The sequence below is a fragment of the Manis pentadactyla genome, chromosome 6 (assembly GCF_030020395.1).
Source record: "Manis pentadactyla isolate mManPen7 chromosome 6, mManPen7.hap1, whole genome shotgun sequence".
In the NCBI taxonomy this organism is placed as follows: domain Eukaryota; kingdom Metazoa; phylum Chordata; class Mammalia; order Pholidota; family Manidae; genus Manis; species Manis pentadactyla.
In genome coordinates this window covers 33,564,313-33,579,274 of record NC_080024.1, presented here as the reverse complement: position 1 = coordinate 33,579,274, position 14,962 = coordinate 33,564,313, and the positions used below count along the sequence as shown (strand labels likewise).

The 14,962-nt window shown below is 36.6% G+C and overlaps 1 protein-coding gene across 3 annotated transcripts in view; it reads left to right on the top strand.

Annotated features, from left to right (window-relative positions):
* Nucleotides 1-14,962, top strand: part of FAM117B (family with sequence similarity 117 member B) — a 145,873-nt gene that overhangs the window by 102,795 nt on the left and 28,116 nt on the right. For 2 of the 3 annotated variants that reach the window (XM_057503683.1, XM_036928094.2), the window contains 3 exons: nt 5,544-5,687; nt 7,013-7,238; nt 9,338-9,458. In XM_057503683.1, coding sequence (XP_057359666.1) covers nt 5,544-5,687; nt 7,013-7,238; nt 9,338-9,458 — 491 coding nt within the window. The remainder of the gene's footprint in view (nt 1-5,543; nt 5,688-7,012; nt 7,239-9,337; nt 9,459-14,962) is intronic. The other variant, XM_036928096.2, reaches the window with a different exon arrangement.

The following is a 14,962-nucleotide window of genomic DNA, read 5'->3' as shown; positions in this document are numbered from 1 at the left end:
TTACGTATGTGAGCAAATACTTACCTAAGAGATGTTCCTAACAGCACTTTTTTGAATAACAAAAAATTGGGAACTATTTGTCCAATAACAGCATTGCTTCCTTAATACACTTACACAGTGAGATACTATGCAGCTATAAAAATGATTTAGTAAGAGTTTTAAAGTATAGAAAGATATTAGAGATACAGTAAGTAAATTAAGTTATAGCATACAAGTTACAGTGTATTTGGTTAAAATAATTTATAGTATGCAAGTTACAGGGTTTTTTTGGTTAAAAGTATAGAGAAAGGAAAAAGGGCTAGATAGAAGGAAATTGTTCAAATTAGTAACAATTATTATCTCTGGATGGTTGAATTCCATTTATTTTTCTTCAGTGAATACTTAATACTTTTACAATAAAGGAAACAATGCCAGTTAAAAGTAGTTTCTCAGAGTAAAGTTTTTATGGCCATATTCAAGTTTTCTCTGAATCACTGTATCTCAGCACTATATTTAAGTAGTCTCTTCAGACTGCTGAAAACTGCGAAAATGAAAAATAAAGCTAAAAGTGAGTATATTAGCTTGGGCTACCAAAACAAAATACCATAAGCTGAGAGGCTTAAACATCAGAAATTAATTTTCCCATAATTCTAGAGACTGGAAGTCCAAGGTCAAGGTTGCCAGCAGGCTTAGTGTCTGGTAAGAGCTCCTCTGGGGCTGTGGATTGTTGCCTTCTCACGCTGTGTCCAGCTGGTCTTTCCTCGGTGCATGCAAATGGGGAGAGTGCATGCGAGCGAGGGAGGCTCTGGTGTCTCTTCTTACAAGGACACTAATCATATTGGATCAGGGCCCCATTCTTATGACCTCATTTAACCTTGATTCCTTACTGATTGCTCTTATCTCCAAATAGAAGCACATTGCATGTTAGGGGTTCAACATAGGAATTTTAGGGAGACAGAGATATTCAGTCCATAACACCAGCCTTGTTGAATACAAAAAAATTGTGTCTATTCTAGATTCTCTATATTAGGCAGTGGTAATACGGAGATGAAAAGGACATAGTTTTTCCACTTAGGTTGATTGTAGAAAACTAATCTAAAAGAAAAAAATGTTGCTTTTAATGCTTCTACACAAGTATTATTACTCTTGATATTTGGGGAGAACAATCGTTCATTTTTTCTGTGTGAAACAAAATTGTGTGTATGTGTGTGTATTATATATGTGTATATTGGCTTTTGGTCAGATAAGCTTTGAAAGATAAAGGGAGGAGCATTCTTTAGCTTTGCTTTTGTCAATTAATTTTGTGAAGTATCTGGGGGTAGATGAGGCTTTGTTCCATTAGGTAGTACAGAAAATGTTGAGAAATTAGTTACTTTTTTTCCCTCTGAACATAGTATTTATGTTTTTATTTGAGGAAAGAGGGAAGCAAAAGAAATAGGAGAGCTACACCTTTAAAGACATGTAGGTCAACTTTTAGTCTCATAATTTTTTATTTGTAAATTTGCAAAATAATTCTCCCATTCATGTCTTAAAAATCTCATCATTCTTACTTTACAGTCCACTCTGTATTACTTGGAACTTATAGTTTAGCTGACACAAAATTTTATCAAATTTAAATTTTGATAAATATAGAGTGTCACTGAGTTCAAGTTTTATTTTCAAACCAGTACTTGATTTATGATGCTGATTGTGGTTTAGTCACCAGCCAAGTTGGATATAGTGTTGTTATCACTTAGAAAGCTGCAAGGGCATAACCAGGACAAGTGTTCAGAGAAAATGAACTAAACCAAAAGAATAGGCTTATAGATGTAGTGAAGATTTTCCTCAAAAAACAATTTTGGAAATGGTGCCCCAAAAGATCGACACTGTAGAGAATGGCTCAAAGATGTATATTTGGGAAAAAAAATTATATAAAGTTTCTCTATGAAACATCTACAGAATAACTAAACTAAAGATTTTTCATATTCTTTCCTTTGATAATGGATATTGAGACTAGGATTGGGGACAGAAGAGATGGAAGTGAAAAAGAAGTAAATAATACAAGAAGCTTGAGGGTATGGGGAGAAGACTGGGGAACAAAGGGATTTAAAAGGGACAAATTAGAAGGCACCACATGTAGAAGAAAATAAATGATAATTGGAAAAAAAATGTGAAAAGACAAGAGAGGATTCTTTTGAGAATAAAATTCATAATAAAGAGAACACAAAATAAAAATTATAGGAACTATTTCCTAAGCATCTATCCATTACAGACCAGGCACTGTGCCACACATCCTCCCCTTCATTTCCAAACCGCTCTCTCAGGTAGGTGCTGTGTTCACAGACAGCGTGTGGAAGGTGGGATGGGCCCGGCATCATGAAGTGGTGGAGAAATGCTATCTTGACACTCCAGCTTGAAGCTTCCCCTTGGCTTTTTTCTTACATTTGCTTGCCTGTTACAGGGATTGTTGCTGTGTTACGCTTATTTAAAACTTTAAGTAGAAAAGTGAGCAGGAGTAAAAGAAAAATCAGGTTTAACATGAAGTTCTGTATCAGATGCAAGCTTATCTTGACAAGGTTATTGATTGAAACTAGAGATAATTGATCAGATATCCAGTTACCTTGGTCTCCTTGCCCAACTTCCCCTGATAGAGGTTGTTTTAAAAAAACCTACCAAAATGGAAGATGGGCTAATCACATTTCTTTACTGGGCAGCAGGACGATATACAAGATGATGATGTGGCATGCAGTTGCTATTAACTTTGGCAGATGCCTCTGCAATTCTTGTTCCATATTTTATTTTGAGTATTTTTGTCAGGGAACCAAGTAATTATCATTTATTTTTTTTCAAAAGTAATACTGTGTCAGTGAAACAAAATCTATTTTTAAAAAATTAGAGATAGGCTTTGGAAAAAGAAGAAAATGAATCATATCGCTTTTTTCCTGAAAAAAAAAAAAACATTAGGTCCTAGCCACAGCAATCAGACAAAACAAAGAAATACAAGGAATCCAGATTGGTAAAGAAGAAGTTAAACTGTCACTATTTGCAGATGACATGATATTGTACATAAAAAACCCTTAAGACTCCACTCCAAAACTACTAGAACTGATATCGGAATACAGCAAAGTTGCAGGATACAAAATTAACACACAGAAATCTGTGGCTTTCCTATACACTAGCAATGAACCAATAGAAAGAGAAATCAGGAAGACAATTCCATTCACAATTGCATCAAAAAGAATAAAATACCTAGGAATAAACCTAACCAAGGAAGTGAAAGGCCTATACCCTGAAAACTACAAGACACTCTTAAGAGAAATTAAAGAGGACACTAACAAATAGAAACTCATCCCATGCTCTTGGCTAGGAAGAATTAATATCGTCAAAATGGCCATCCCGCCCAAAGCAATATACAGATTTGATGCAATCCCTATCAAATTACTAACAACATTCTTCAATGAACTGCAACAAATAGTTCAACAATTCATATGGAAACACCAAAGACTCCGAATAGCCAAAGCAATCCTGAGAAGGAAGAATAAAGTGGGGGGGATCTCGCTCCCCAACTTCAAGCTCTACTACAAACCCATAGTAATCAAGACAATTCGATACTGGCACAAGAACAGACCCACAAACCAGTGGAACAGAATAGAGACTCCAAACATTAACCCAAACATTTATGTCAACTAATATACAATAAAGGAGCCATGGACATACAATGGCGAAATGACAGTCTCTTCAACAGATGGTGCTGGCAAAACTACATGTAGGAGAATGAAACTGGACCATTGTCTAATCCCATATACAAAAGTAAACTCAAAATGGATCAAAGACCTGAATGTAAGTCATGAAACCATAAAACTCTTAGAAAAAAACATAGGCAAAAATCTCTTGGACATAAACATGAGCAACTTCTTCATGAACATATCTCCCCAGGCAAGGAAAACAAAAGCAAAAATGAGCAAGTGGGACTACATCAAGCTGAAAACCTTCCTTGTACAGCAAAGGACACCATCAATAGAACAAAAAGGTATCCTACAGTATGGGAGAATATATTCATAAATGACAGATCTGATAAAGGCTTGACATACAAAATATATAAAAGGCTCACGTACCTCAACAAACAAAAAACAAATAATCCAATTAAAAAATGGGCAGAGGAGATGACCAGACAGAATTTCTCCAAAGAAGAAATTCAGATGGCCAACAGACACATGAAAAGATGTTCCACATCACTAGTTATCAGAGAAGTGCAAATTAAAACCGCAATGAGATATCACCTCACACCAGTAAGGATTGGCACCATCCAAAAGACAAACAACAACAGATGTTGGCGAGGTTGTGGAGAAAGGGGAACCCTCCTACACTGCTGGTGGAAATGTAAATTAGTTCAACCATTGTGGAAAGCAGTATGGAGGTTCCTCAAAATGCTCGAAATAGACATACCATGTGACCCAGGAATTCCACTCCTAGGAATTTACCCTAAGAATGCAGCAGCCCAGTTTGAAAAAGACAGATGCACCCCTATGTTTATCACAGCACTATTTACAATAGCCAAGAAATGGAAGCCACCTAAGTGTCCATCAGTAGGGGAATGGATAAAGATGTGGTACATAAACACAACGGAATATTATTCAGCCATAAGAAGAAAACAAATCCTACCATTTGCAACAACATGGATGGAGCTAGAGGGTATTATGCTCAGTGAAATAAGCCCAGTGGAGAAAGACAAGTATCAAATGATTTCACTCATAATGTGGAATATAAGAATAAAGAAAAACTGAAGGAACAAAACAGCAGCAGAATCACAGAACCCAAGAATGGACTAACAGTTACCAAAGGGAAAGGGACTGGGGAGAATGGGAGGGCAGGGAGGGATAAGGGTGGGGAAAAAGAAAAGGGGTATTACGATTAGCATGTATAATGTGGGGGGGGCTTGGGGAGGGCTGTACAACACAGAGAAGACAAGTAGTGATTCTACAGCATATTACTCCGCTGATGGACAGTGATTGTAATGGGGTTTGTGGGGGGAACTTGGTGAAGGGGGGACCCTAGTAAACATAATGTTCTTCATGTAATTGTAGATTAATGATAACAAAATTAAAAAAAATACGGAAAGAAAAACATTAAAATCATTACAATGAAAATATGATTAATTACATTTCACAGGGAAATGATTCTCATTTCTATAATCTTGCTGCTGTATGTGGACTTTAGAAGTGATTTTTTTTTCAAACCAAAATGTTTTTCCTTTTTTTTTTTGATAAATCACTTTCTTTATTTTCATTCCTGGAATATAAATAAGTTGTGGCCCTAGAGGACTTTAAAGTTATGTTCTGAATTATAACTCTGTTATGATCATAAAATAATTTCTGAAATTGATATTCTTCTAGTTATTCCTGTTCCTTTATAGTTCCTCATAGATGTGAATAAACTGAAATTCCTTCCTGATTGTCTGGGGTTTTGGCTTTAAATTATATTTCATGTGTATCAACGAGCAGGTTTGATTACTCACACTTTTTGTGAGACTCATAAACTTCATTTAAATATTAAACTTCTTACTACCCTCTCCACTGTTTTTTAAGGCTCCCGTTCCAAAGAGTGCACTTATCCCAGTGATTCCTATCACCAAATCAACAGGCTCCCGGTTCCGCAATAGTGTGGAAGGACTGAATCAGGAAATTGAAATAATAATTAAAGAGACTGGGGAAAAGGAAGAACAACTTATAGTAAGTAATCGTGAATCTTAAAATTATCCTTACACACTAGCTCTTCTGATTACTAAAAAATGTACAATTTTGTTTACCATATTACATTTCTTCCTTCTCATTGAGAGAGAATGAAAATTTATCTCTTTTTGAAAAACTTTTACCTTGGCAAGTGACTGCAAAGTTGTCATTTCTTCACATCTCCTAGAGACAAATGATGTGACTTAAATTTGGGTCCTTAAACAGGAACTATTTTTTGTGTATCTGTATTTAAAAATCACTAGGCAGGTGATATATTTCTCATTTGCTATAATTCCATGTAACAAAAGTTAAGCTTACTAATCTGTTGGGGAGGGAGGGATGTAACATTGAATACTTTCTAAGCATTAACCAGAAGTTCCTTACTGTTTGATGGTTGACAATGTCATCATGAAGTGCAATTCTGCTAACCTGTAATGCACATAACAATGTGTGTTTTACTAACTATAATGTACCTAGGAATGATTCATATGTAAGGCATTGAGGATGTTTCCTGTTCATATTTAAAGCCATGTCAGAGTATATTTAGGCTTTCATTCTTCAGGGAAAGAGGTATTGGGGAGTTTGAAGTAGTTTTTTGTTAATGCTTAACATTAAAGGTTGGTTTAGCTTACAGAAACTATTCTCCCCACACCCTCTCCCTCTCCTCCTCCATATTGTGTGATGGTGGAAGCTTACCCTGATGTAATGACGGAAAATGAACCAAAGGTGTACAGGGAGCTGGTTTCCCTGATAAGCGAGACACATAAGCTTTCCTCTGAATATTCTCTTTGATTCTCTCCCATATAATTAGCACTACTGTAATTAACCCTTCCCTCATTTGGGAAGGTTTCTTTGGGAAAACTTGCAGGGAAAGTGGGCAGAGAGTGAAGGTAATAGGGTTTTGCCATCAAGAACCACTAGTTCACACAGTGGATAATCTTTTCCTCTGATATGGAACCTAGTGTTACACTGAGATTTCTCCTCTTCTACCATGGCTGTTCCTTATGATTTTAAAAGTAATATTTAGTACATGATAAGCAGTTCAGTGCAATTCATCATTCAGCAGGAATTGATCACCTACCTGTCGCATGCCAGGCCCAGGGAACACAGCGTCTTTGCTGCTCAGCGTCTAGTGGGGGAGTCAGGTCAGACCGGGTGTCAGTGTCCCTGAAGGGGCAACACAAAGACTCTCTCATTGGGCCTTGTCAGGGCCTTTCTGACTTGAGTCTTCTGGAACAACAGGGGAGGGATGACATTGGGTGCATTTCTGGGTGAATTTCAAAATCAACGATAAATACACACACACAAAAAAAATTTTATAACAGCCACAAGATATTCCAGATGGCCATCGTGCACCTCCGCCCCTTGTGCAGAGAAGTAGCAGCACCCGTAGCATCGACACGCAGACCCCCGGCGGGGCAGACAGGGGAAGCAACGACAGCAGCCGCTCTCAGTCTGCGTCTCCCACATCGTTCCTCACCATCTCCAACGAGGGTAGCGCAGAGAGCCCTTGTACCACGGATGATTTGCTTGTGGATCCCAGGGATAAAGGTATGCTGCGGGAGGAATTTGCTACCAGATGATAAGTGAACACCACCTGTTTTGTTCACTTCCTAGCAGAACACACACACTTAAGGCTACTAAGGTACTTACTTTGAGATGTGTTCAAAACATAGATTTAAAAACATTGGAGTACAAAACAATATGTTGTACTCTGGTGCTCAGGTGATGGTCTGGTTGGGTGGGCTTACGGGCTTTTGTTTGTACCTTTCTTTTTTTTGCTTCTTTTGCACTTGCTAATACAAGTTCTTAATTAGTGAAAAATACTCTTTTTGGTATAAATGAGATGAATATTTGTCCTGAGAAGCACTTTGTTCTCTGTCACCTTAGTTGTCATGTTTTTATTGCCTTACTTTTTAATTGAATGTGAAACCTTCAAGTTAGTGTTTTTTAGGGTCTATATTTGTGATATTTCTAATAAGAATTAAGGTGAGTAAAAGGTTGGGGAGCTGCTTGTAGTATTAAACTACTTATGCAACTTAAAAAATAATTTAGAGGCATAAGCAGTTTGAGTATTAATTACTAATATTCTTTTACTAATTAACTTTTAAAACAAATATGACCTTTCATCTGTCTGTATCAGGGCAACATTTTGTTAGCCTAATCCTTATCTAACTGCACATACATGAGATCAGTAATAAGATATTTATTTGTAAACTCTACAGCTCAGCTCAGTTTAGAGCTGTAGAATTTAGACCCTATTTGCAGTGTGTTGAATACCTTAGAATGTTACAGCTGGTAATGACTACCAATCACCTAAATTATTGAGACTATAGCAAGTACAGAGGGCATAAGATTTTCTGAAGAAGTCAATTCAAACTATGGTCAGTTATAAAATGTTACTGTTTGGACCCTTTTGCCACCTTCTTGGTTGAATACAACATGGCTATTCCGGGCCAACACCCCTGACCAGTTAAATCACAACCCCTGGGGATAGGACACAGGTACCAGGAGTTTTTGCTGTTCGAAAGTGATTCTAGTATGTACACAAATATGACACCCACTGAATTAAATCCTTTGAGTGGGCCATGTGTTTCCTTTTAGGCATCTGTACAGTAACTGCTCACACGTACTATGAGGATTAAAGGGGATAGTAATGCAGACAGTTTAGAACAGCTTCTGGATAGTAATGCAAACAGTTTGGAATGTACCCTACCCCTTAATTTAAAAAAAATGTGGCTATTAAAATCTGCCCCTTGATTTTCCATACTTTCTACTTTTACTTCCTTTAAATTTCATGTTCCTGCTGTGTTTGACTTTAGGAGACTGGGTGATTAGTTAAGTTCTCTGTATTTCTTTTATAGGAAAACAGGCCACAGTGCTACTACCAGCAAGGAATTTATAGCTTAGCTGACACAGTCAGACTGAAAATTAAGAACAGTTAGGTAATATATCAAGAATTTTAAGTTAATAAAGTATAAACTGAGGATATTAGCATCAAACAGGAATTCCAGAGTAAAGAAGTGTTCCCTTTGATAGGGTTAATTTGGAAAGATTTCAAAAATTCTGAGCCAGACTTTGAAGGAAGTTTTAGAAAATGAAGAGAGAAAGACCTCTTAGGTATGGAGTAGTTCATAAGCAAAAGGAAGTCTTTGGTGTACAGCACACCTATGTCTCTGACTACCTGGAGCAGATTGTAACCACAGCAACAGTGAAATCCAGAAGCTCTTGAGAAATTGAGAAACTCTGAAGGGCATGCTGAGCATGAATGGTCAGCAGCCAGGGATGAACCATTTCAGTCACTTGTACTGGCAAGACTGGAAGTGGCATTTGAATCCATTTGCTGTGTGTAGAATAGAAATAAGACAGTGAGAGCGGGATCGGTGTTCAACACTATGGATTAACTGATACAGGACTAGGCTGTGGTAATTGTAAGTGACAAAAATATTAAAAAATCTTCAGTTATGTATTTATTTGTTATCTCCTCTTTACAAGGAAATGTGTTAGACATTGGGGTGATGCTGATGAATAAAACACTGTTCCTATTAAGTACTCCATGGTCTGGGGGGAGGCTGAGAACAGTTACTACAGTATCACTATGTATCTGGGTAGAGGTATTTCTTAGTGATTCAGTGTGCCATTTATTACAGAGAATGGAAACAACTCTCCTTTGCCCAAGTATGCAACTTCACCAAAACCTAACAACAGTTACATGTTCAAAAGAGAACCTCCTGAGGGCTGTGAAAGGGTCAAAGTCTTTGAGGAATGCTCGTAAGTATCTCCCCGCCACCAAAACAAAATACAAAAAAAACTCCAAAACATTTACTATGAGAATTTTCAAGTCAGTTGAAAAATAGTACAGCGATCATCTGTATATCTACCACCTAGATTCTATAATTAATATTTTGCTAGATGTGCCTTGTCTGTGTGTTGTAGTACTAGTTTTTGCTGAGCTGTTTGAAAGTAAGTTACAGACATCATGACACTTAACCTTAAATACAATTTAGTATTCATTTCCTAAGGATCTAATTCCCTTCTGTTTTTATCTGCTTTTGCTCTCCAGCTCTTTAAACAGTTTAAAAAAATATTTTGTCTGCCAGTGTAGCAAATAGAATTCTATTACTTTGCATAATTGTGTTACTGTGTTGAAGATCATATAAGAGGCAGAGCTTTAAGCAAGTTTGGTACCCTTAGTACAAGATCTCTTGTGCTCATATATTTCTCTTGGCTGGTACTCAGGTACTCCAGTTTTAGACTCAAAATTTGCTCAGAAAGTATTGCAACCTTAGTATTTTCAGTAACATTGGCACTTTGTTTTATAAGTGATGACTGCAGGTTTGTAGGTATTAGCAAATTAGGTGATGCACATTATTTGGGGGCATGATAATAGTACTTAGTCTTCAGCTTCCAATCTGACTATGGCTGCAATCCTGAGAGTCACCCTTTTGATTTTTCTTGCTATGAAACCTAAAATACAATGTGGAGATTGTCTGACCTTGTCTGATTCACATAATTTATCATTTTCCTCCATAATGCCATCTTGGAAGGACTTTGAAATAGGGAATGGGGCTTCCTTTTGTTTCTTTATGTGCCTATCCTGTCAGTGCTTCCTGTAACCTAAATTCTGAATAGTTTTGCTACATAAAGAGCATTTTGTTTGAATCCCTTTAACTTTACTGGGAAATCCCAGCCATCAGTCTCCTATCTGCATTTATGACAATAATCAAAAACTCTGATTTAACAACTGTGCCAGCTGAGAGTTTAAGCAGTATTTCTCGAGACCTGTTGCATGAACTTCCTGCAGCATTTGGGGTATTAGTTGAAAGTGCAGGTTCTCAGGCCCTATCCCAGGCCTAAAGAGAAAATATTGAGGTAGGACCTGGATTATGCCTCTTTAACAAATATCTCATGTGATTTTTATGCTTAATTTGAAAATGCTGGCTTAGATTTCTTCATGAGAGTTATAAGAAATGGAATCATTCTGTTTAGTAAAAATCAAATGGTCCAAATGGACCTTTTATGGATTTGAGCTCTTTGATTTACTCATTGGCACTTAAGATTTGCCAAAGTGCAGAGAAATGGTTGACTGGCTCAAAAGCAAGTTGAATTTCTCTTATACATGACCAAGTGAATATTGGTTGTGTAAGTTGATGTCTTACGGTGCCTGCTAAACCCTAGCATACTATGTTTTATGGCACATCCATCTGTTATTATGAGGTAAACCTATTCTTTCTTGAATGTACATAGTTTATTATTAATTTTACTGATGTGTAGTATACATAAACCTATTCATTTTTAAACATTTTATTTTTTTGTTGAACTATAGTTGATACACAGTATTATATTGGTATCACATATCTAATATAGTGGTTTGAAAGTTATCTACATTAAATGCTCACCTCCATAAGTGTAGTTACCATCTTACAATATTACAAGATATTATAATATTATTGACTATATTCTCTATGCTGTACTTCGCCATTCCTATGACTAATTTTTAATTGGAATTTTATGCCTCTTTTATCCCCTTCACCTATTTCACTTTCTTCCCTGCCCTCCCACCTCATGCATGATAACCAGCCAGTCTCTGCATCTGTGTGTCTTTCTGGTTTGTTCATTTGCTGTTTCTTTTAGATTACACATATAAGTGAAATCATACGGTATTTGTCTTTCTCTGCCTGGCTTATCTCACTTAGCATGATACCTTGTAGGTCTATCCATATTATTATAAATGGCAAGATTTCATACCTTTTTATGGCTGAGTAATATTCATTGTATGTACCACATATTCTTTATCTGTTCATCTATCAATGGACATTTTGGTTGCTTCTGTACCTTGGGTTTGTAACTAATGCTGCAGTAAACATAGGGGTGCATGTATCTTTTTTGAATTGGTGATTTTGTTTTCTTTGGGTAAATTCCCAAAAGTGAATTGCTGGGTCGTGTGGTTTTTCTACTCATAGTTTTTGAGGAACTTCCATACTGCTTTCCACTGTGGCTGCACCACTGACATTCCCACCAACAGAGGAGGAGGGTTTCCTTCACATCCTCGCCAACTCTTGTTCTTTCTTGTCTTTTGGATAGTTGCTATTCTGACTGGTGTGAGGAGATACCTCATTGTGGTTTTGATTTGTATTTCCCTGATGATTAGTGATATTGAGCATCTTTTTGTGTGCCTGTTGGCCATCTGTATGTCTTCTTTGGAAAAGGGTCCTCTGCCTATTTTTTAATCAGATTATTTATTTCTTGGGTGTTGAGTTATATGATTTTCTATATATTTTGTACATTACCCCCTTATTGGTCTAACATCACTTGTAACATATCATTCACAACTATATTCTCCTATGGAATATGTTGCCTTTTCATTTTGTTGACACTTCCTTTGCTGTGCAGAAGCTTTTCAGTTTGTTGTTGTCCCTCTTGTTTATTTTTGCTTTTGTTTCCCTTGCCTGGGGAGATGAATCCAGAAAAAGATTACTAATGCTGATGTTTAGTAGTTTCCTGCTTATGTTTTCTTGTAGGAGTTTTATGGTTTCAGGTCTTACATTTAGGTCTTTAATTCATTTCAAGTTTCTTTTTGGGTATGGTATAAGGCAGGGATCCAGATTCATTCCTTTGCATGTAGTTGTTTCCCCAGTACCATTTGTTGAAGAGACTGTCTTTTCCCCATTGTATAATTTTGCCTCCTTTGTTACATATTGATTGATTGTATAAGAACAGGTTTATTTCTGGGCTTCCTATTCTATCCTGTTCCGTTGATCTGTATATCTATTTTTGTCCCAGTACCATACTGTTTTGATCACTGTAGCTTTGCAGTATAGCTTGAACTCAGTGAACATTTTTTATTTTTGTGTTTTTCAAGATCGTGTTCGTTATCCATGGTCTTTTGTGGTTCCCTACAAATTTCAGGATTCTTTGCTCAAGTTCAGTGAAAAATGTCATTGGTATTTTGATAGAGATTGCATTGAATCTGTACATTGCTTTGGCCAGGATGGTCATTTTGACAATATTTGTTCTTTTTTTTTTTTTTTTTTTTTTTTTTGTGAGGGCATCTCTCATATTTATTGATCAAATGGTTGTTAACAACAATAAAATTCTGTATAGGGGAGTCAATGCTCAATGCACAATCATTAATCCACCCCAAGCCTAATTTTCGTCAGTCTCCAATCTTCTGAGGCATAACAAACAAGTTCTTACATGGAGAACAAATTCTTACATAATGAATAAGTTACATAGTGAACAGTACAAGGGCAGTCATCACAGAAACTTTCGGTTTTGCTCATGCATTATGAACTCTAAACAGTCAGTTCAAATATGAATACTCATTTGGTTTTTATACTTGATTTATATGTGGATACCACATTTCTCTCTTTATTATTATTATTTTTAATAAAATGCTGAAGTGGTAGGTAGATACAAGAAAAAGGTAGAAAACATAGTTTAGTGTTGTAAGAGAGCAAATGTAGATGATCAGGTGTGTGCCTGTAGACTATGTGTTAATCCAAGCTAGACAAGGGCAATAAAACATCCACGTATGCAGAAGATTTCTCTCAGAATGGGGGGGTGAGGTTCTAAGCCTCACCTCTGTTGATCCCCAATTTCTCACCTGATGATCCCCCTGCGACTGTGCCTGTCTTAGGTTGTTCCTCCCTTGAGGAATCTTACCCGTCTCTGGCTAACCAGTCATCTTCCGGGGCCATACAGGGAAATGTGAAGTTGGTAAGTGAGAGGGAAGCCTTATTGTTTGAAAAGGTTAGCTTTTTACTTCTTTGCATATTTATGCCCTGTGGCTTCTATGCCCAGCATTTGTCTTGAGGTATCTTTACCACTTGGAAGAATTATGATACTCGGTAAATTTGATATGAGGCACGAATTCTATTTAAGGGTTGTAATTAGGAAGGAAGAAGAAAAGCTATAGAAGTAGCAGGCGGAAGAAAACATGGGAAGATTGATTATTTCTTTGACATATCTTCTTGTAGAGTAACTTCAGCATGTATAGGTTTTAAGGTACTACTTAAATTGCGCACACACATTAACATAATAGGAGTATAGTTACATAACCAAAGCATATCTGTAATTACCAGCCATCTCCAGTGAAACCAAGAAAACCAGTTAGGCACCTTAGGCATTTGTGAAAACTTATCTATGATATGGTGGATATTGTCCAACTGAACTTGAACAGTCTGAGAGAAATCAGAGAAATTAAAACAACCCATTCCTGGGGAATGTTCACATCCATTATGTTCTTTTAACAGTAAATAGTCTGTAGTTGTAAGATTTTGCAGCGCTACAATTTGCACTTCTCCAAATTCTTGGTTGAGTTCCAACAGTATAGATCCAGTCCAATTTGTTGTTTTACTGTATGCACAGGCCAGCTTAGATATCTCCTTCATTCCCATGGCAAGTCCAGGAGCTGGTGGGATGAGTGCATCTACAGCTGTAGCAGTGCGTGGATCTTTGTTGGGGTATTTTGATGATCATCTTCTGGCATGAGTCTTCCAGAGAGTGCTGATGTTGGAAGTTCTCTTTCATATCGTATCTTAGTTCATTTTCAGGGTAGCCCAATTAGGCTTTGATCCTCTGTATAAACACAAACAGACCCTTTGCCTACACTTTTTTTTTTTTTTAAATAATTATTTTTTATTGAAGGGTAGTTGACGCACAGTATTACATTACATTAGTTTCAAGTGTACAACACAGTGGTAGAACATTTATATACATAATTCTAGGTTCCAGCTCTCACCCTACGAAGCTGTTACAATATCTTGACTATATTCCTTATGCTATACATTACATCCCGGTTACTTATTTATTTTACCATTGGAAGTCTGTCCATTTTTTTTTTTTTTTTTTGTGAGGGCATCTATCATATTTATAGATCAAATGGTTGTTAACGACAATAAAATTCTGTAAAGGGGAGTCAGTGCTCAATGCACAATCATTAATCCACCCCAAGCCTAATTTTCGTCAGTCTCCAATCTTCTGAGGCATAACAAACAAGTTCTTGCATGGAGAACAAATTCTTACATAATGAATAAGTTACATAGTGAACAGTACAAGGGCAGTCATCACAGAAACTTTCGGTTTTGCTCATGCATTATGAACTCTAAACAGTTCAAATATGAATACTCATTTGGTTTTTATACTTGATTTATATGTGGATACCACATTTCTCTCTTTATTATTATTATTTTTAATAAAATGCTGAAGTGGTAGGTAGATACAAGTTAAAGGTAGAAAACATAGTTTAGTGTTGTAAGAGAGCATATGTAGAT